Raw genomic sequence first — 23,305 nt, 5'->3', positions numbered from 1 at the left:
GCACTCAGGGGGGTAGGTTAGACAAAGTCAACAACCAGCTTACAAATAATTCACCCAAAGTTTGACAGACATGTATGTAGAATATGTGGTGGAGTGAGTGGCTGGTTGGTTGAGTGGGTGGAAGAGATAGGTACCTCGAACATCTTCGCTTCGCTAATATCCTATGTCATCAAATCAATTTTTATTTACAAAGTAATCGACATTACATTATTATTTGAAGTAGGATAAAAGAGGCAAATGCTTGCCTTGCTTATTTCTTACCTTAGTACAAAGTTTGAAGACTTTTTTGAGAAGCATTTTGTCCAATCCTCAAGGCAGGCACGAGAGAGTTGTTTTATTCTGCATGGCTTTAGAAATTCAAGCGGTGGTTTAGGATTTGTCTTCACCAATTGAATTTATCCGAGCGAAATAATGAAGGATTATGATTGGCTGTTGTACTACGCTGCCAAAAGTAGAAATCTTCTGTCTAGTGGACAACAAAGAGATTGACAAAAGGTTTTACAAGAGAAAATGATTTTCAATTGAGAAGAAATGCATAAATTTGATAATAACAAATCCATTTTAGATATATTAATGCTCTAGTTAACTATACAATAAATGCAAAAAATTGTAAAATGCAAACCCAATAAGAAATATAATGTTTACTAACAATAAATAAAAACTCTCTGTATATATTTTTTAAAGTTCACAAAGAACCGCACAAAGTGACTTTCACTTGAACTTTGCAAAAAAAGCACATTTATTTTTAGATGTAGTCAATATTTTTAAACTTTAAAATTAGTAAAATTTTCCACACTTTTAAACAATTAAGAAGACTCCCTGGTAGTGAGCGGTATCATTTGAATTTCCTGACCATAAAACAATTCAGAATTTCCTAAATTTTCCAGGTGGCTTTAAATAGTTCTAAGACTCTGTACGAAGTGAATGTCCTTTCAAAGCTGGCAGTTAAGAAATTCAATGAAAAGTTGGTTTCAAATATATTTTGATACTTTCCAAATTAAAATGACCTTCTCAGTAAAACAAAAAGTTACTTCCACACGATAATATTGACCTTTTAGTACCTGGAAAGTTAAACATTTATTACGTGTGAACCAGGTTTTATATTCAACAAACAGACATTCCTAAATTTATCTACGGATCGTGTAAAAGCAGACTTTATATACAACCAGTTGATTTTCAAGACAACAACCTAAACATCGTGTTTTTGCAATTCTGCGACAAATCCACTATGCTTTTCATGTACTTCTTTCCATTGCTGCATTCCTTTTAAAATGGACAACCATGCAGATATTTTTGGCCACAACTCCAGACCAAAGTTGATCCACTCAAGCTGAACTAACACAGTGGCAACGTAATAATCAGCTATCGTGGGAAAACCTCCTAAAATGATTGTTAGTTCTCTATCAGTCAGCAAAAATACATATAATAAACATGCACGGTTTTTTATAAGAAACCTTTTTAAGTCTTCCAAGTTGTGGCATATTAGTTCCAAATATTTGTACGTGAAAAATTATGTAAAATTACGTAAATTCTTTGATAAAAACTGCATTAAATGTGAATTACGAATGCCTTTTGTTGTATTTTGAGATATTTTTTCGAAAAAGTACTACAAACATATGTTTTGTAACTTTTTTTCTGTAAAGCTTATAACAAAAGTCTTAAAGTTTTTATGTTCCAAAAACAAATTAAATCAGTTTTATTATAAATCGACTTCTTATTTAGAAAACGTGCATGACAGGATTAAATATTTTTTTAAAAGAAAACAATATTTTAAGGACTGAAGTTAGTTAAATACCTGTGAGATACTTAGTTTTTGATAGATACAAATTTTCCAACATTTCGAGATGTCTTGTTAAATCTATGGTTCCTTTCTCAATCAAAGATTCCGTTGCATCATCCTCTAGATGGTACTGTTCCATGAAATGAGGGTAAACAACACGATGACCGGCCGTACTGTGTAACTCTAGAGATGTCCAACTTAAAAGGGAATTCACCTGAAAAAAAGGTAACTTCCAATAAAAACTTCAGAGATTATCTTTTTATCTTTATCCAAAACAGAAAATATCTTCTCTAATTCGCTTATGTGTATTTTTTAGTTCATGTTTAGAATGCACAAGGTACACTTTCTGCAGACCTTTATACACAGCAAACAACAATAACAACAACAACAACAACAACAGGAACAACAACAACAGCATTAAATACGAAACAATAACAAATACAACGTCCAGAAAAAAGTGATGGAAAACGCTACTGTACTACAAATGCGGCATAATGGATGTTGTATCCGCAGCCATAAAATCAATAAATCAATAACTGCTACACATTCCTGCTTTAAATCTTTCAGTTCGTGAATTAACTGGTGGCCACAAAACTATATTACATTGGAGAGGACCTATCATACCAGGACAATAAAGTTCTTTTTAAAAAGTATTTTGTATAAAAATTAAAAAGGCTTACCATAGCTTTTTCTGCATTGCTTTCCCCAAATCTGTTAAATTTGGTATATTTTTCACCAAGGTAGAACAAAATAGCGCAAGCGCCATATATCTTCACCTCTCCGTCCACCAGCAATGGTATTTCACCATGTGGAGACAACTCACGAAACTCATTTGTGTTATGCTCACCTACGTAACCAAAAGAGAGTTAAAGAACAATTTTACATTCTTTGACATGTCCATAACTATCATGCTTGGTCAGGTCGTGTCCATGTCTGAAACTTACATTAAGCGGAACATTTTCGGACAAGATTTATAAAGTCAAAAAATGTATGGGTAAGTCTTTTAAAAGTATTTTGCCAAATTTCAAAAGTAATGATTACGGGAAATGACACAAAAAGAAGGGTAAGCATTTAAAGTATACATATATTCAATCAAGATCTAAAAAAGGGGTCTTCTGGATCCAACTTTATAGAGATAGAGCCTTAGCCAAGTGTAAAAAATAACGAAAATAAGAAGTACAAAAACTGCAGTTTTTCTTGACTTTCTGTTTGCCCTATATTTAATTCCTATGCACTGGTCCTTTTTTAAGAAAATTAGAAAAACTAAAATTTTCAGATAAAAAAACTTTCGGCAGACATAAATTTCGGACTTTCCAAAAGTTTTTCCGTCCAAAAATTTTTGTTTTTGACGTATGTACGTATTTAAAACATGTTTTTCGTGAGTCACATAGAGTTTATGCCTTAATATTTTAAATAATTAAGCACAATTAAACATGAATGGTTCCACCATCATAGGCAAAATGGGAGGGGGAGGCGAGATATTTAAATAGTAAGTTTTTAAGTGATCAAATCACTTAAAAACTCACTATTAGAACATATGTTAGAGGTACCTATCTCTTCCACCACTCAAAAAACCCAAAACAAAAACAAAACGATAAAACAGTCACTTTCCACATCAAAAGAGTGTGGATCGAAAGTGCCTTCTTACTCTTCTGAGCTACATGATCCAAGAAATAGTATTTTAGAGATGCCATGAGTACAATATTACTATTAACCTAATCAATCTGAAGATTATGTTACCTTAATGAAATAAATTTTTGAAAGAATTTTTGGGCTTTTCTCGAAATATATTAAATGACATTGTTGCAAAAATAAGTGTCATTCAAATAAATGTCATTTACTAAATTTACATTCTCTCAAAGTTCATTTTTTTTATAAAAAACTTGTTTTAACCAAATTTTCAAGTCATTGTGTTTGCTTCACTAATTTTTAACCACACCTAGATTAATAATTGTAAAGAAAGTATTTTTTTAAAAAAATTAAACAACATTTTGTTTATTAGTTTTGTGGTTTTGTGATTTCATTATTAATATCTTTGATAAGCAAATTGTATCAAAATAATCTTAACTGTATGCAAAAAACCTTTAACTATTGGTTAATGATACCGTGCGGACTTTTGGGATACAGACCCATATGTTGTATAGTTAATTAACAAAACGACATATTTTCTGACTTAGAGATTCAGGGTACAACATTGCTGCTACAACTAAAAAGCATGTTTTTCCATCATGATAGCACAATGGTTTGGTTTCGGCTTGGGCTAACATTTTTATTTGACTATTTTTATTAAAAACTTTAGAATATGTTAAAAAAATTAAAATCTACAATAAAACTTTAAAGATATTCCTATGTATCCTTCTTTTCGCTGCAAATTTCATCCCCATTTTGGTATTTTGGTTGTTGTTTGGAGACCACAGGTCCAGAAATAGGGCCAAAAATAAATCTAAGCAATGCAGATACTGCTGCATATATATTACAATAATTTTTTTTTTTTACTATAGTCTCCCTAGTTTTGTAAATATTTTACTTGTTGCCCCGTAGCTTAATGGCTAATTCCCCTTGGCGCTGTTTAATTATAGGTTGGTGAATGTTACCATAGCCCATGGTAATCCAAATTGCGGAAATGGCACACTGTGTGAGCCATTGGATGTTGCAGTTAGTTGCCTGGTATAGCATGAACCTTATTGGGCTTGCATCTATATTATAATGCCTGTATACGTCTGTCCGTCTGTCTGGCAAAATGGTAGCTTAGCTGCGACGGGCGAACCCGTGGATTTTTTCACGGGCTAACGACTAGTAGCTTAAAATGTGCATTAAATACTCTAGGAATCTCTATCTAAGCCATGGTCCCTCTTAGAAATAATTGACAGGGTATATGCCTTGATATTTGTGAGGCTAGCCATGTAAAATATGCAAATCTATCTATCTAAGCTGGCAAGCAAAAATTCAAATAAAAGACCAGTGCAGAGGTAACATTGTGCTTGTGCCAGGTACTTCTAGAGCATTAAAACGTTGTGTTTCAAAGTGGCATACACATAGATATTTCTGGTGTAGGAAAAGTCAAATTCACATTTCTTGTTGCGAGTTAGAAGACAAATAATATTCCAATTGTCTGGTATACAAGTGTAAGGTATACGCGTCTTCACAGTTTAAGTTATTTGCTCATTTTCTGTATTGAAAAACAAAGTAAACGGAGTGAATTTTAATAAGGATTTGACAATGGGCATTATGAATATTTCTCATTTTCTGAAGTAATAATTAGTCGAATGGCATGAAAATCTAGTATGTTATTGACAGTAACCCTACTTAAAACATATGCGAAGGAATTGGTTTTTTTCAAAATATTTCACACAATAATTATTTCACTTTTCTTATGATCAGAGCCTTTGTCATCATCATCATTTATGTCCCTTTCATCTGCTAGCATGAGTTGGACAGGGTATATATATAGTATAGTATATTCTGACAATAATTTCAGGTTAATACAGCCTCCAGGGTCAGCTCATAATAAATAGATAAGAACATGTTCAAAAATAGTAAAATGTAATTGGTAAAATATTTATATAACTTTGCTTTAGATTATAAATAAAATTTGAAAAAAGGCAATTAAAAAAAAATCCCAAAACAATCAAACAAACACAAACAATCATTAACAGACAAAAAAGTAGCAAATCTATATATAAGGAAAACACACTGCTATATGCAGATGACTGAGAAAAACTTTGTACACATGCTACAAACGTCAAGCATTAAGAAACTTATTCATATTCTTCAAAGGCACGCCTCCCTATCTAATATATGAAATTAGTAATATCCAGATCATAATAATATAACTGGTCTTTATCAGAACATAATTTTTCTAGCTTCGTTTTAAATTGATTCACTGTGTTACATGACACTGTTTCCTCAGGTAAAGAATTCTATAAAGTTACTACACGATTCATGAATGAGAACTTTTGCAAATCCAAGTTACAAATTCTTTTAAAAAGTACTTTATCGTAACCATTCATAACGTAATTGCGTGGTCTTGATAGTCTATTTTTTGTAGTTATTCTCATTGCAACCCATTTATCTGGATGAAATTTCAACATGGTATTATTAGACCACTGCACTATACTATTTATTTCCAGTCCTGCCTCGATAAATATTTCATGGAATAATTTGTTATCATCAGCAAATAAGAATATATCCGAGTATTGAACTTCCTGTATTATGGTATTGATGTAAATAACAAACAAAATTGGTCCTAGCACAGATCCCTGTGGAACCCCACTAATCACTTCAGCGTTGGAATCGGTTTGATAGAAAGTCCTTGAGGTTGAGGCAAGCAAAAATTCAAATAAAAGACCAGTGCAGAGGTAACATTGTGCTTGTGCCAGGTACTTCTAGAGCATTAAAACGTTGTGTTTCAAAGTGGCATACACATAGATATTTCTGGTGTAGGAAAAGTCAAATTCACATTTCTTGTTGCGAGTTAGAAGACAAATAATATTCCAATTGTCTGGTATACAAGTGTAAGGTATACGCGTCTTCACAGTTTAAGTTATTTGCTCATTTTCTGTATTGAAAAACAAAGTAAACGGAGTGAATTTTAATAAGGATTTGACAATGGGCATTATGAATATTTCTCATTTTCTGAAGTAATAATTAGTCGAATGGCATGAAAATCTAGTATGTTATTGACAGTAACCCTACTTAAAACATATGCGAAGGAATTGGTTTTTTTCAAAATATTTCACACAATAATTATTTCACTTTTCTTATGATCAGAGCCTTTGTCATCATCATCATTTATGTCCCTTTCATCTGCTAGCATGAGTTGGACAGGGTATATATATAGTATAGTATATTCTGACAATAATTTCAGGTTAATACAGCCTCCAGGGTCAGCTCATAATAAATAGATAAGAACATGTTCAAAAATAGTAAAATGTAATTGGTAAAATATTTATATAACTTTGCTTTAGATTATAAATAAAATTTGAAAAAAGGCAATTAAAAAAAAAATCCCAAAACAATCAAACAAACACAAACAATCATTAACAGACAAAAAAGTAGCAAATCTATATATAAGGAAAACACACTGCTATATGCAGATGACTGAGAAAAACTTTGTACACATGCTACAAACGTCAAGCATTAAGAAACTTATTCATATTCTTCAAAGGCACGCCTCCCTATCTAATATATGAAATTAGTAATATCCAGATCATAATAATATAACTGGTCTTTATCAGAACATAATTTTTCTAGCTTCGTTTTAAATTGATTCACTGTGTTACATGACACTGTTTCCTCAGGTAAAGAATTCTATAAAGTTACTACACGATTCATGAATGAGAACTTTTGCAAATCCAAGTTACAAATTCTTTTAAAAAGTACTTTATCGTAACCATTCATAACGTAATTGCGTGGTCTTGATAGTCTATTTTTTGTAGTTATTCTCATTGCAACCCATTTATCTGGATGAAATTTCAACATGGTATTATTAGACCACTGCACTATACTATTTATTTCCAGTCCTGCCTCGATAAATATTTCATGGAATAATTTGTTATCATCAGCAAATAAGAATATATCCGAGTATTGAACTTCCTGTATTATGGTATTGATGTAAATAACAAACAAAATTGGTCCTAGCACAGATCCCTGTGGAACCCCACTAATCACTTCAGCGTTGGAATCGGTTTGATAGAAAGTCCTTGACCCACGATATAGTGGAACAATCGACTTGATAAAACTGAAGTATTGCTATCAAGTATTGCTATAGCTATATTAATAACCCTCTCTTTTATTCTGATCCAGACTGTGCTAGAACTAAACACAAATTCATCTGCATTAAGTCTTGTCTTTATAACCTCCCTTCAAGTCTACCTCTGAGCTTTGCCAAGCTTTATCAAGTCTCTACACTTTCTTACCCAATTATTTTTTTATTAATAAAAGTAGTTTACTTTCTTTTTTCAATTCTCAATAAGAGTGTTGTAACAAAAGAACAATTTATTTAAACAATGGTTAGCTGAAACTGCCAACTCGTGTATTAGCAGGCTTAACTAGCTAGGGATTCTGTGTGATTAAAAGTAAAAGTAAAGAAGTGGCTAAACCAGTGAAACGTTGTGCAAAAATGTAATAAATACATTAACTGATGCAATCTAAAAAACTAACCTCCAAAAATATCAACATCATTGATTTCCAGGGGTAGATTATTTTGCAGGCAGTATAGCCACACTATTCTGCAACAAGGAGAAATTCTTACTGCATGTAATTTTAACATTGCGCTTCAGTTTCGTTTTCTTGTCGCCATGTTATGCGGACCTTGCGTACAACAACAAAAACAAAGCTAAATGCCATAACCGAAAACCTTAAAGTAAAAGTCAATAAAGATGGCGGCAGCAGCTGTTGATGACTCTGCGCCAAACGAGTCTGGAAGTCAACAAGAAGTATTGTTACAATTTCAGGTATTTTATAAGAACTTATTTTGATAAATTTCTTTTTTATATGCTTTGATGTATGTATTCAGCAAAATGCTGTTTTGGCTGATGCCGTTAATGGCGTTTTTTCAACGCAACACCACACTCCATGTAAAAGAAGGAGGTCGTCACTTCTTGGAAAATTAGGATTCCTAGTAACCGCTACCGAGTCCAATGCTTTTATTTCGTATATAGCTGTCGCACCATACCATACTATGACACTTTACCACATCATATTCTCGGATCCGGGTTAACATTATCAAATTTTGAAAAAGAAAACAAGGAACTTTAAAAGAAAATGAGTGGCATATTTCAATTTATCAGCAAAAATTGTATAACATAGGAAATTTTTAAATTTTATAAGAGTTTGGCCATAATATCTAAGGCTGTCATTTAAAATACTTTGTGTTAGCGTCCTTCGACTGACTCACTTTTGGTAATAAAAACCTGAGTCGGTAAATCAGAAAAAAAACGGAAAAATTTTGCGAGATATTTTTTCGCTGAAACTAATTTATGCAAAATTGACAAAAACTCACAAAAATTAATTTCCGTAAAAATTAATTCCTTTAGAGGCTGTCGACAAACAGTTTTCGTCTCCATTAACGGCAAGTTGCACGTTAGGAGGGGGAGGGGGTAATGCATTGTCCGTTAAGAATATATATAAAATATATTCACTTTCTCACCTATTTTGTTTCTTTTAGGGAAAATTAAAAAAATTCAACAAATTAGAAAATGTTTCCACAGTAAAAATCCGCCATAATCTAGAATTAGTTGTTATAAAAATGTATCTCGTGTTTGTTTAAATCTCCACAAAGATTGTTCAGTAAAGCGCGGAGGGGGGCAAATTTGCCGTTAACGGAGACAAAAACTAATGTAGGGTAAATGAGCTTGCAGTTAATGCGCTGGAGGGAGGGGGGTCTGAGTCTAACGGCCAATTTGCCGTTAACGGGGACAAAACTGTTTGTCGACGACCCCTTAGGGCACTCCTGTGGCTACTGACAGATTACAGGGCGATAAAAAGTGGTCTACAAATGATGTAGAGTGGCGCTATACTGTTTTGGCCCTGGGAACGAATTTGCTTGCTCCAAACTGAAAATCCCGGGGAAAATTACGCCCGACCCGAATTACGCCTGTTTGAAATTTCAGACAATAAAAGTAAAAATTATTAACACATCTTCCAGTTTTTACATATTTTATTGACAAAATGTTAAATGACACCTGAAGATCTGATTTATTTGATTTTCAGGTTGTAGCTATAATATCTAATGCTCTGGAGGAGAGAGAGAGAGAATCTTAGAATTTGTTAGACCAGTGTCCAAGAGATTTAGAGGTTATCTTTCTTTGTATGTAGGAAATCGTTCCAACTTATGATGAACAGCAAAGCCAACAAATTCTAGAAAAGCATCAATGGAATTTGGAGGTATGCAATGCATAATTTTAGACTCTATGAGCTTGAAAATCTGGTGTGGAACAAGTTTATATTTCAAACTTCATTAACAGCTCTCCCAATATTTACAAAAACAGTTGTACAGTTGAACAGCAGTAATAATAAAGCAGCTGTAATAATTCTTGGCTGGTAGGCTGATATCTTCTACAGTTGTAGAAGATATCAGGCTACCAGCCAAGAATTTAAATCTTACATGATACAAAAGCATAAGTTGATTTAATTTAAAAAGTTGGCTAGGAAATCTCTCTATTCTTCTGAAATTAATTATTATTAGCTTGCAAGTGTAGGACTATGGAATTATGACATCACAAATTAGATACTTAGAAACAATTATTAATATTATAATAAACAGTCTTGTCATTCCAGCGCATGCTATCACACTCGCACATCTCCACACATGCCTGAAAAGGAATTAAGTGTGCTAATTTTAAGTGTTAATCACACGCATAAACTCTAATCTCGCTTGTGCAAATTTTCTTTATTCCACAACCAGGGATAATTATCTGTACCTAAAAAAAAGAGGCAGAAATTCTGCCTCTTTTTTAGCGCACACCTTTCTTTATTAACTCTTTTCTTTATTAAACATTACCTTTTGTGTAAATATGTTCTAAATATATTAGAGTGTTACTTGCAGGATAGGTTCTGCTTGGAAAAAGTTTAGAGAGTTACTTCCTTTATTGACTAGCAGAGTCCTGTCAATTGAGGTAAAAGGTAGGTTGTATGAGGCCTGTGTAAGAAGTGTTATGTTGTACGGTAGTGAGACATGGGCAGTGAAGCAGGAAGATCTTGACCGTTTAGAAAGGAATGATATGAGAATGGTTAGGTGGATGTGTAATGCCAGTCTGAGAGACAGAAAGAGTTCAGATGAGCTAAGAAGCAGGCTAAGTCTCTGTAGAATTAAGAATGTTATCCAGATAAGAAGATTGAATTGGCTGGGGCACTTGGAAAGAATGGAGGAGGATAATTGGGTAAGAAAGTGTAGAGACTTGATAGTTCTTGGGGCAAAGCCCAGAGGCAGACCGAGAAAGACTTGGCAGGAGGTTTTAAGGACAGACTTGATAGAGAGGAAGTTGAGTTTAGATCTAACACAGTCTAGATCAGATTGGAAGAGGGTCATTAATATACCCCGTCCAACCCATGCTAGCATGGAAAACGGACGTTAAGCCGAGAATGATGATATTAGATCTTACTTTAAGTCAAAAAACTAATTAATTCGTAGAAACTAAATACTGAGAGTGTTCTTGTACTTTGCTGACGTGAAATGTGTGAAAGGAATGAAAACATCACAGAAAACAGAGTTAGTATTGCTTTGTTGTGTATATTTTTGCAGGCTGCTGTTCAAAGTGCATTCAACGAGCATGAGGGACTACCATCAGCGTATGATGACATAGAACACCATGACAATCCACTGGATAGGTAAGATCAGTTTCAATTTGAGCAAAAATCTCTCACCAGCATTTTTGACACATTTTAAGTTCTGGGCAATTTTTTTCTTTTACAGGCCAGAATCGTCATCATCATCACATCCAACTTATTCTCCTGGTCGTTCAGCAGTAGATGTTCACAGACAGAATGTGAGTTTATGGAAATGTGAATTTATGTGAAAGAATATACATACTCTCACAAACCAATAACAAAAGTTTAAAAGAAATCATTCAGTTTTTCCAAAAAAAGTATTCGTAAAATTCAATCAGAAGTTTTATCCTCTTTCTTTACTGACTAATTTATGAATACCATCATTAATAATACAACTGTTTATCAAGTGTAGTTGTGTGTAATACTTCTCCCATCATGGAACTATTAAGAGCATCTCTTGACATGTCATCAATGCGTTATCATTTTCAAAATTATCACAATTGGAGAACGAATAAGTTGGTACAGTGTTTTTATTATTTCTTTCAGACTTGGTTGAATTGGCTAGGAAGCATTGCATTCTTTCCACTTCGAGTTGCGCATGTTGGATACTGTTTTTGTTATCATTGTTTTACTGAATTTTTATTTTTTGTAGGTAGGTTAATTTTCCTAACTTATTCTTTTGACAACGCACATCCTTAAACATAATTTTGAAAAATGAGAACAAAGTTTTTAGATTAAAAACTTTTATGGTCACAAACGTTTTCATAATTTTTGTGTTTTGCTAAATTCACATGAAAAAATTAATATTGTTGTTTCATGCAAGATAAGAATGTAAATTTAACTTAAAAATAAAATTTTCTTTTTCTAGTGAGAATAATATGGCCAAATTTTGGCAGAGGTAAAGTGCTTCTTTGTTAGTATTATGGACAAGCAGGCTGGCTTAAGAATGTTACCAATTTGACTGGAAAATTTAAAAGAATGGGCATGCATCTTACGTTCTATTTTTAGCTCTAACTAAACCTGTAGACGATGTTATCAAATTTAAAGAAGAATATGAAGAGTTGTATGGAAAAACTCATCCAACTTTTTATTTAGGAAGTTATAGTCAGGTGAGATAAGTTTTAATTCGGCTTTGGATTTATACATGGGCTATCGACTAGTACATAAATACATCTGGTTGTTTTTGAAGCATGTCCTTTTGATATTGTTTATGTCATGGCTCAAATTGACTTACTTTCATTCAATTACACTGATTATACACACCCATGAACTCTGCATATAACAGGGACCTCACAAAAAACAAATTTTCATTACTATAGTTTTTTGATTGATATTTTTTAAAAACGTTCCCTATCTTTTCTTATACTATATATCCAATAAATTTCTTGACTAGGGTTTCTCTGACCTTGATCAAATGAAATTTTCAAAGTTTTTTATGAAAATGCAAACCATAAAATCCAGTCGATTGCTCAAAGGACAAGTATAGGTAGAAAAGGTGATTTTTTTTATAATAGGAGAGGGTATTTTTTCTGTAAGTTTTGTATGGCCCCTGTCAGCCAATATAATTGATGAATTGGAAACTATTTGTTGATTCTAATAAACTTATGCTTTATTGACCTTTTTTAGGTATTAAACGATGCCAAAAAAGAATTAAAATTTTTAATGGTATATTTACATAGTAAAGATCATCAAAGTACTCCTGAATTTTGTAGGTATAACATCATTGCAAAACTTTTGTTTAAAGTGTTTCTGTAGATCCACATGTAGTTTTTACTAACATGGAAAAACATATGTTTCATGCATTGTTTTACGGAACATCTTCATAATGCATTGTACTATTTTACAGAACATCTTTATAATGCATTGTATTACTTTGCAGAACATCTTTATAATGCATTGTACTATTTTGCAGAACATCTTCATGATGCACTTTTTTGTTTTACGGAATGTCTTTTTAATGCATTGTAGTATTTCGCAGAACATCTGCATGATTTATTGTTTTATTTTACAGAACAGTGTTATCAAACCCTGGGTTTAGAGAATATATCAATGGTAACATGCTGTTTTGGGCGTGTGATGTTAATTCTAATGAAGGACATAGAGGTATGGTCGTACCTACTAACATTAATTTTTTGTCTTTATATAGAAATATATTGAGGTTAACATGTTATCTTGTTCTGGTATTTTTAATCATAGTTTCAAGAGCAATGCGTGAGAGAACGTATCCATTTCTTGCTATTGTGTGTTTGCGTGATAATAGGATGACGGTGGTGTGGAGAATTGAAGGTAAGGATCGTAACAATGAGATGTTTTATTGGGTTAATTTCGTGCTCTCAATGCTATTAAGAACTAAAGGTTTTCACAGCTAATAAACATAACAGTCCTAAATTTTACCAGAACCATCTGGACAAGTAAACACTGTCCTAAATTTCATTAATAATGCTGGTCTTAAAGTGCCAGTCATAAGCGGGGATAGGATGGACAGACGTAAAAATGGAGGGCATTCTGTGTTTGTCTTTAAGGACTTTAAATGTAGGGCCTTAAAAATGTAAACTAGGGAAGGTATTTAATTCCACTACTTACTGGGTTCAAAGTGAGCAAGCCTAAAGTTTTAAAATATGATTAGGAAAGTTGGTATAACCTTATTGTTAAACACGTTACAATTGTTTATGCTCAGGTGTTTTGGGTGTGGACGAAATAATAGCTGTTTGCGCTCAAGCCATAGATGAAAACGAGGCTTCTTTAGTGGCTGCAAGAGCTGAGAGGTAAATAATTTTTATACATATCTGTTGATGTTCAAAAGGTTACAGAAGAGTCTGGTTTTAATTAGCCGAGATGAAATACATGAAGATATTAAAAACCTGTACTCTTGAACATATAATTTTCAAGGGTTAATTTTAAAATATCATCCTGAGGTTATGGTAAGTGCTCTTTGGACAAACTGCAGAAAAAATGAGTCACTTTCGCAGCTAAGACTTGCACTGTTGTACATGCGTGATGTTGTTTTAAGAAAAGTTGTCTTAAAACGTACGTACAGCATTTTAATGTTGTCGCCTATTTGTTTGTTTTGTTTGTTTGTTTTTTTGCTTCGCTGGAAAATTAAAAAAGAATTCCCCAATCACAATACACTTTTCCTGAATTAGTTTTATTTGATGTACTGTTTCTATTTCTTGACTTTTTTAAACAAAATGAATGTGATTTTTGAAATCCTCACTTGATAAAAGGTGAAATCTTCAAATTCACACAGCAACCAACCAACCTGTTAAACAGGTTTTTTAGTTTTGTACTAATTGAACTCTGAAGCTTATTAGTACAAGTTGAAAATTAAGAAGACTTTGACCGTAACATTAACACCACCAAAACAGCATTTTCACATGTGGGATTATATTGAAAATTTATACACACACCAATTTAATGATGCTGAATATGATCTTAAAGTCAAAACATCAAAACTCTAAAATTTTGAAAAACGTGCAATTCGGGAAAAGCGTAATTTTTTCTTTCTTTTTTTTTTTTTTTGCTTACCTTGAAAATCGAAAAAAGAAAAGAATTCCTCAATCACAATTCGCTTCATAAAAATTCAATATTTTTTGTAGGAGGGAAAGGTCGATCACGCAAGAGCTTCGAAGCGAACAAGATGCTGCATATTTGGAATCATTAGCCAGAGATAAACAGAAAGAAGAAGAAAAGAAAAGATTGTTAGAAGAAGCGAGAAAAGAAGAAGAGTTACTGCGTCAGAAGGAGAATGAAAAACTTCAAAAAATACAAGTACGTTGTTATGCTGTTAGCGCATGCGCGTAACAGGACGCTCTAATGTAATGAGAAGCAAAATATATCTTTACTTAACGTTGCCGACATTTTGGAAAATCTCATAACTTCTTTTCGCATAAAATTATTTGAAAATATAATAAACGAAAATATTGTAGAAAATCTATGATTTCTTTGGTAATTCTTACAACGTGATATACTATACTCTTAACAAATGTATTTCAGTATTTTAACTTAAAAAATCAATAAATCAATAAAGAATGAGACAGATTAACATCAATGACATTTGTTTTGGAACCTAATAACTTCTAAGATCTCCTCCTGCGAGGACAACTAGAGACAAAAATTATTCCAGTTTCCTAAAGCCAAGCCGTGCGACCCTTTTCTAAACGGATTACCGGTCGTCAAAAGTACATCGATGCTACGTCTTATTTTGATCAGCTTTTCAAGTTCTACGCAGTAGGGGAAAGGATCAACAAAATTCTTAAAAAAGAATTTTCGTATTTGGACGGGCCATTGTTTACGTTATCAAAAGTTCGATATTTTTCTTTTCTTTCTTCCCTAAGTGGATTTCCTACAACTTCAATATCAGTTTTGCGTAGCACTGAAAGCTGGATTGCCGAAGCAAGTTTAAGCTAACATTATTTTTGAGATTACTTTTGAAACCTTTTTTCCCCATCTTAGGATTTAGCTATGAGAAGAGAAAAATGTAGAGACCACTTCGCTTTATTAGAAGAACCAACTAGTAGTGAGGATGGTGCTTTGCAAATTCGAATTAAATTACCGAACGGTCGCCAGCTTCAACGATATTTTCTAAAGACAAACCAATTGCAGGTAATACGTTTATTATCAGTTTTTAATTGTGACCCACGAGAAATAGATCTCTAGCGTTTTAATGTATCCCTGACTGCTACCCATACGAGAAACAACTCACATTTCAACACGAGTGTACGTGGTGTTTTTCTGATATCTTTGTGAATGCTTAGATGTAGCATATTTGCCGACTTCAGAGCTGTGTAGCGACGTCTAGTAGAAATAGTAGCAAGGATGTTTTTGCTAAAAAAAATAGATTCAAAATGGTTGTGTGCAGCTTTATTCCGTTGTCCCCGCATAGTCAGTAATGTTTTTTGATGTCTAAACGATAGATTTCTTTACGGGCTAACAACTTCTAGTTTAGACTATGTTCACACATTGCGAATAGACGTCTTTCCGAAATGATTTTTGTTGCGGGCAGGCCTCGCGTTCACACGGTTTCGAAGCTATTCGATTTGTGAAACGGAATGATTCCGTTTCGCTATAAATAGTGAACTGATTCCACTCCTTTTTTTTTCGAAAAACATGTTACACGTCATTTCGGAACATCCTTGCAGTGCACTCCACCGTTGAAGCTCAAGTTCATCTTAATTTCACTGCTACTGTATTTATAGTTGTGCTTTTATGTTTTCTATTGTGTTTGATTTCCTTTTGAAGCTTTGTTTTTTTTTTCATAAAGCAAGAAGTCAAAACTTTATCTATACGTTTCACATTCTATTTTTTACAGCTTCTGTATGATTTCGTACTGTCGCATGATGATGCACCTGCAGAATTTCTTCTGAATACTAATTTTCCACGAAAAACATTTGACATTAGAGATCACGAAAGCAAAACGTTACAAGATGTCGGCATCGCTTCTTCATCCGCCATGTTTGTTCAAAGTTTGTTAGACGAGAGTTCAGATGAAGATGAATAAATTATTGCATGAATGCTTCTTTTTGTTATGATAATGCCGTTTTTGACTACGCCCATTTTTTATTTATTTTTTGCGAAAGTCTAGTTTGCTCCAGAAAAATATCCACTATGCAGCAACTTACAAAATCTTAACTAGTTATTATTAATTTGTAGGACGTATATCTATTTCTTTCGGATTTTACTTTTTCGTTAAATTATGAAGTTCTTAACTTCGTTCGCATGGGTTTTTTGACGCGGCGTCTTTGCGGCAAAACACATTGAAACGAAGTTGGGAAGTTCTTGTTTTAAGTCATATAACCAAGTCGAATGTCGTTTTCTTTTGACATTCATATGCAGTTTATTAATTTGGTTATATATTAAAGATATGTATTTTTAAAATTTATGATCAATACAATATTAAATAATGGTATTTTTTATCCTCCCCTTGAACTGTTTGTGAATTTAAATTTATGCATCATCTCAAATGAATTCTTTCCATTTCATCCTCTGTCCTCAGCGGCCATACACAAAATACAATTTTTTTGCAATTAGGCGCTTTGCGGCGGTAGCAGCCGATACATTTCTTCACTATCTTTTTTTCACACTTGGTTGGGAATTATCTTACCACCTTTTTCACCTCCTATATTAGTGAAGAAGCCAGCCAGAAAAACCCTCCTCAGAGAAGTGTTTTTCTGGCTGGGACAAAGTTGGGCTGAAATTAAGATTAAATGCAAAGAAAACCATGCAGAGATGCAAAATAACATTTATGTTGTTTGTGATAATTTTGTGATGGTTCCAAACCCCGATCCCAGTGTATATTGCCTTCTTTCACCCCAGGGATCAAATAGTTTTCGGCGCATAAACCTCGATCAGCATGACGGTTGACTTCATTTGTGAACAATCCCTGAGAGGAAGATCAGTGTCAGTAAATCCATCAACTGGTTTTGAAGGAGGTTAAACTTCCACGTATTAAAAGATGTCTTTTGTGCTTTAGAGAATGTAGATCCTGATAACCACTGAAGCAAAATTAATTGACATTAAATTTAATTATTACCACAAGTGCACTAATAAATCCGTCGTTCTGTAGCCACGGCTAATGTTTTAAAAAGACTGGGAACGAGGTTTACATCTTCAACCATTTTGCGCTCCACCTTGCCATGTGAAAGCGAAAGTGAATCACGAACTATAAAAATTATGCATCGCGAGTGAGAGCTTCCTAAGGAACAATGTAACTGGAATGTACTTTAAACCGGGATCGGCATTTACAGTTTGTACTTTTAATCTTTCATGATTGTGATTTGTGTTTTTAGGGACAGTTTTGTGTCATTAGCCTTTTATTTCCTCCAACCTGCTGTGTTTTGTCCTTATCCTTGACAGATTCAAAGATCATTGACGTATAATGCGCACCCATATTGAATTAAAATCAGTATAGATAGCTATATAGCGTATTTTTTTAATTAGCAGCCACCCAAAATAAAACAGGTGTCAACTGTTTTTTCTTAATTTTTCTTCCAGTGCATTGTGCCTTTGTTGACAAATGACTTTTATACTTTAAAACAGTTTTAGGCTGCTAGCTAACTAGCTATAGCTAAAGAGGAGGATGTGTTAAAACCTATTTTTCTTAAAACCATTATTAAAATACAGTGTTATATATCTGTTCTGCCCAGATTGCGAAAACGGCCTGTTTACAACCGGGACAGCCGGATTATGTACGCATGGTCTGATTATGTTTTTTTTTTCACTGGTTATGTCGTGGTGACCGGATTATGAACGCTGATATAATGGCTGACCGCATCAGGCTGCGATTGTCATTTTCTTCGAACTTTTGTGACTTAAGCATTTTTTGGAAGATAGAACACCCCTAAAATCTAGACATGGCGAAAGAAAAAAGTATCGATGTAATTCTTAATATAAACTACTCTTGTAGTAAATACATTTCAACATAATATACTTTGAAGTAATTAAATTTCACGGAACCTAAATTATTCTTTTTGCGGGAATTGAGTTTGGTGAAAAATTATTAAACTTGCGAATTACAAAATTTAGTATTTGCCACGAAATTTCGTTTCATTTGAGAACAACAACAACTTTGCTAGCAGGGCTATTTGCTTGTCAGAACAAATGATGACAAATGATATAAAAGCGGTGGGCCCCGATTATATTTGTTCTATAAGTCTCGAATAATATTTGACTGTCATACATAAGTCGGCCCACCCCGATTATGTGCGTTCTATAATAAATGAGAAATGATATTAGACTGTCGTATATAAACTGGCCTGCCCTGATTATGTTCCTTTTATAAGTGCCAAATAATATATTTTTGAGTACTAAGCTGCCCTGTCCTGATAATGTTGCCCTGATTATGTATTTTCTGCCCTGTTCTTAACTGGGGCAAGCTGCCATACTTAATCAGGCCAATGTTCCTTATCCGGGCAGAACATATCTACCTGGAAGCTGGACAACATGCAAGCAAAATCTGCCTGTACAAGTCTTTATACTATTAGCACAACTGCTAGCTGATCACTATGCCTGGCTGTTTTTGTAAGTGAAGTGTACTTTCTTGAACTAGCTTGAGTTCTAAAATCACCTTAAAATAGACTATTTCGGAGATTATGCGCCATTATGGATTTTTAAAGCCCAATGGCACAATGCCGTAGTAGAAAACTCCCTTAAAACACACAAAAAGAAATGCATTTTGTATACACTTTTAGCATGTTTAGGTCTGTGTAATGTTTTTATCTAAGTAATGGGATAACACCAGACAACATTTATTTAGCTTTGATCTATTAATGAATTAGAAATAGCAATTTAATACACATGTAGGACGTAGGGATACTGAGTGTGTTCTATTATCATTTAACGCTAAAGTGGATATTTAATCAACTTTAAACATATTTTTACTATCGAATTATGCCTCCTACAACTTCACAGAGTAATTTATTTATCATAAAGATTTACACTTTGGTAATAAATTACTGCTAAAATTGCGTGTCTTGATAAAGAAACCGATGAAGACATATGTAAGTAAATACATTTATTTTTTTGTTAAGTTAGATTACAAAAAATAAACTTTTTAGAAAAAATAAATTGTCTAGAGTATAAATAATGCAATAATCTAACCTAACAGGAGAGCTAGTCAAATAGAAAAATCTAATCAAGAACTAGCCCCCCTGTCAACAAAAAAAATAAGATAGACATATATATATATATACGTGGTAGAAATAAATTAGAAGACAAAGACAAAACAAACAAAAAACACAAGAAAAACAAACAAAAAATCAATAAATAAAATAAGATAAACAAAAATTAAACAAAATTAAAAAAAATAAAAAAATATAGCTATATATATACAAAAAATGAATAACTAATTAAACTTAAATTTAAATTTAATTGTAGCAAATAAATTATTAGTTTATATATATTCCTTATAAGTATTTACTTAACAATTGATTTGTAATTATTTTTTTGCACTGGTTTTTGGATAGTGATGACAGCTTTTTATCACTGTGTTGGTTATTAATTGTATTCCAGCAACGGATTGATTGATATTTTATACTATAAATTCCATACCGAGTGGTACTAACATTTGGAAGTATTAGGTTATTGTTTGATGCATTTCTAGTATTATGGGTATGAGTATTTGCAACCAGAGTAAAAATGCCTTGCAGAGGTTTAGGCAAATTTTTATGATAATGATCATACGCAAATAAAAAGTCTTTCAGCTTAATTGTGTCAGGATGTATATATAACAAAACATCATGTAAAATTTACATTGTGACTGCAACAAATAACATGGAAAAACAAAAACTCGAATGCCACTTTAGTCTAGTAAACTAATCTCATCATTTTTCCCTTTTTGATATTTTTCAATAAGGGAAGCGTACAAAAAAATTATAGGGCAATGGCGAAAGCAGGGAAGAAAAACAGGTATTCTTTCTAATACCACTCTTGAAAGACTCAAAGATAGGAGTGTTTAAGTAGACGAATCAAGGGACAAACATACAGATTAGTGTAATTATCACCGAAAAACAAAATTATAAAAATATCAAAATAATAAAAATTATTTGCAATTAAAATGACTAATGACTCTATTCCTAAAATCTGCGACTGAACCTGTTCACCGAGACTCTATGGGCACTGTATTGAAAATTTTTACACCCATTATAGAGAAGAAGCCAGATTATTTTGCGAGCTTAGTTTCACTTTAGGAACGTATAGCGTAGAGTTTTGACAAGTATTTTGACAATGGATTATAACTCTCTAGATCTTCACAAATATTACAACCTAAACATTTCTTTACAAATCCAAAAACAAAGTTCAAGTCCAAATCCAAATCCAGTAAGATATTTCCAAAATTAAAAGTTTCTCTCTAAAGTAAGTATAATCCAAGTTTAAAATCCAATGCCAATATCTTTATAATGCACAAAGCAGCTACACAATTTTAAATATCTGAATATAAAATGAAATTACCTTTAACCAAGCATTTATTACTAATACAGCCTTAAAACTAGCTACGGTACATCATCATTCATCATCATTCTCAGCTTAACGTCCAATTTCCATGCTATCATGGGTTGGATGGGGTATATTAATGACTCTCTTCCAATCTGATCTAGACTGTGTTAGATCTAAACTCAACTTCCTCTGTATTAAGTCTGTCCTTATAACCTCCTGCCAAGTCTTTCTTGGTCTGCCTCTGGGCTTTGCCCCAGGAACTATCAAGTCTCTACACTTTCTTACCCAATTATTCTCCTCCATTCTTTCCAAGTGCCCCAGCCAGTTCAATCTTCTTATCTGGATAACATCTTTAATTCTACGGAGACTTAGCCTGCTTCTTAGATCATCTGAACTCTTTCTGTCTCTCAGACTGGCGTTACACATCCACGTAACCATTCTCATATCATTCCTTTCTAAACGGTCAAGATCTTCCTGCTTCACTGCCCATGTCTCACTACCGTACAACATAACACTTCTTACACAGGCCTCATACAACCTACCTTTTACCTCAATTGACAGGACTCTGCTAGTCAACAAAGGAAGTAACTCTCTGAACTTTTTCCAAGCAGAACCTATCCTGCAAGTAACACTTCTACCAATACCCCCTTCACTGCCCAACATATCACCTAAGTAACAGAAGTTCTCAACTATCTCTAACGAGCCACTGTTGTAAATCATTAAAGCTGGAAATACTTCATTCTCTATAATCTCACCTTTGCAACGCTTGCATACAAACTGTATGTCAGCTCTTAACCTTCCACTAATACTACTGCACTTCTTATGTACCCAATGCTTGCAAGTCTGACAAAAAATTGAGTTACTACCAACCTCTTTCCTGCAAACTCCACAAGGCCACTTTCCAACTACAAGGTCACACTTGGCTGCAATGCTACTTATCATGACTTTAGACTTTGCTGTGTTTACCTTCAGCCCTTTCTCTTCTAGTCCTTTCTTCCACTTCTCAAACTTTTCAACTAATTCTTCCATCGACTCTGCTATGAGAACCAAATCATCTGCATACAATAACTCCCATGGACAACCTGTTCTGAACTCCATCGACAGCGCTTCTAAGACTAGAATAAACAACAAAGGACTAAGTACAGAACCCTGATGTACACCAACATTTACACTAAATTCATCACTAAGTGAATCGTTAATCCTGACACGACTTCTAGCATTGCTGTACATAGACTGAACCATCGTAACTAGCCACTCATCCACACCTAATTTTCTCATAGCCCACCAAATAACTTTACGTGGCACTCTATCAAAAGCTTTCTCTAAATCTGCAAAGGCAAAATAGAGATTCTTTCTCTTTCCTAAATACTTTTCCTGAAGCTATCTGAGCAAAAATATTGCATCTGTTGTGCCACGCCCTGGAACAAAACCAAATTGCATCTTATCTATATCAATTCTTTCTCTAAGTAACTTATCAATCACTCTTTCAATAACTTTCATTACTTGATCAACCAACTTCAAACCTCTATAGTTACCCCTTTCTAATGCATCACCCTTGCCCTTGAAACAGTTCACTATTACACTCGACTGCCACTCACTCGGAATAGCACCATCCTTTATAATCTGGTTAGCAAGACTTGTAATAAGCTCAACTCCAATATATCCAGATGCTTTTACCATCTCTGCAACAATACCTGATACTCCTGCAGCCTTGCCAATCTTCAATTTCCTAATAGCCTCCACTACCCATTCTGTCTTGATCTGCATAGCTGGCCCTTCTACGACATCATCATCAGACAAATTATCCTCGTCCCAATCAAACTCAGTGTTAGCAACCTCTGATAATGATTCTTCCAAGCTACCCTTTTCTCCTCCTCTGTGCTAGCCAAAACACCTTCATCATTACGTATACACTTCTCACCTACAATATCTTGATTAGTCTTCTTCATTTGCTTTGCTATCTTGAATACCTCATTGAGCTGGTCTTCCCTTCTTAACACATCTGCAAATCTGTTTCTCTCTGCTTCTGATTTTGCCTTATACACTGCTGTACGAGCGCGACGCTTAGCTTCTAAGTAAATATTTTTACTACCACCTGACTTCCACTCTTTCCAAAGTTTCCTCTTTTCCTTTATACACTGGTCAACCTCATTATTCCACCACCAGGTCTGTCTATGTCTAGCTGGTCCTTTCGTCCACCCACAGGTATCATCAGAAGCTTCTAGAAGACAATTCTTCAAATTAGTCCAAGTACTTTCAACATTGTCACTATCACATTGACTATTGTAGGCTAACTGCTGAACTTTTGCACTAAATTGTCTTGCT

At 33.6% G+C, this 23,305-nt stretch overlaps 3 protein-coding genes across 3 annotated transcripts; 1 reads left to right on the top strand and 2 right to left on the bottom strand.

Annotated features, from left to right (window-relative positions):
* Positions 1-13: 13 nt before the first annotated feature.
* On the bottom strand, positions 14-8,113 carry LOC130629285 (glutathione S-transferase theta-1-like). Its single transcript, XM_057442432.1, has 5 exons — positions 7,943-8,113; positions 2,461-2,627; positions 1,796-1,994; positions 262-1,380; positions 14-161 (listed from the first exon to the last, which is right to left on the bottom strand). The coding sequence occupies exons 1-4, from the start codon at positions 8,049-8,051 to the stop codon at positions 1,190-1,192; spliced, it is 666 nt and encodes a 221-aa protein (XP_057298415.1). The 5' UTR covers positions 8,052-8,113; the 3' UTR covers positions 14-161; positions 262-1,189.
* Positions 8,110-16,563, top strand: LOC130629279 (FAS-associated factor 2-like). Its single transcript, XM_057442426.1, has 14 exons — positions 8,110-8,235; positions 9,599-9,667; positions 11,025-11,110; positions 11,196-11,268; positions 11,597-11,702; positions 11,919-11,948; positions 12,059-12,159; positions 12,677-12,762; positions 13,062-13,153; positions 13,247-13,336; positions 13,728-13,815; positions 14,647-14,818; positions 15,503-15,652; positions 16,359-16,563. Exons 1-14 carry the CDS (start codon positions 8,161-8,163, stop codon positions 16,545-16,547), a joined length of 1,407 nt encoding a protein of 468 aa, XP_057298409.1. The 5' UTR covers positions 8,110-8,160; the 3' UTR covers positions 16,548-16,563.
* Positions 10,416-22,265, bottom strand: LOC130629284 (uncharacterized). Its single transcript, XM_057442430.1, has 2 exons — positions 21,132-22,265; positions 10,416-10,828 (listed from the first exon to the last, which is right to left on the bottom strand). Exons 1-2 carry the CDS (start codon positions 22,256-22,258, stop codon positions 10,792-10,794), a joined length of 1,164 nt encoding a protein of 387 aa, XP_057298413.1. The 5' UTR covers positions 22,259-22,265; the 3' UTR covers positions 10,416-10,791.
* Between the last annotated feature and the right edge of the window lie 1,040 nt (positions 22,266-23,305).

This window comes from Hydractinia symbiolongicarpus, chromosome 15, assembly GCF_029227915.1.
Source record: "Hydractinia symbiolongicarpus strain clone_291-10 chromosome 15, HSymV2.1, whole genome shotgun sequence".
NCBI lineage: Eukaryota > Metazoa > Cnidaria > Hydrozoa > Anthoathecata > Hydractiniidae > Hydractinia > Hydractinia symbiolongicarpus.
Note: the sequence above shows the minus strand (reverse complement) of the source record. Positions and strands in the feature narration are given on the sequence as shown.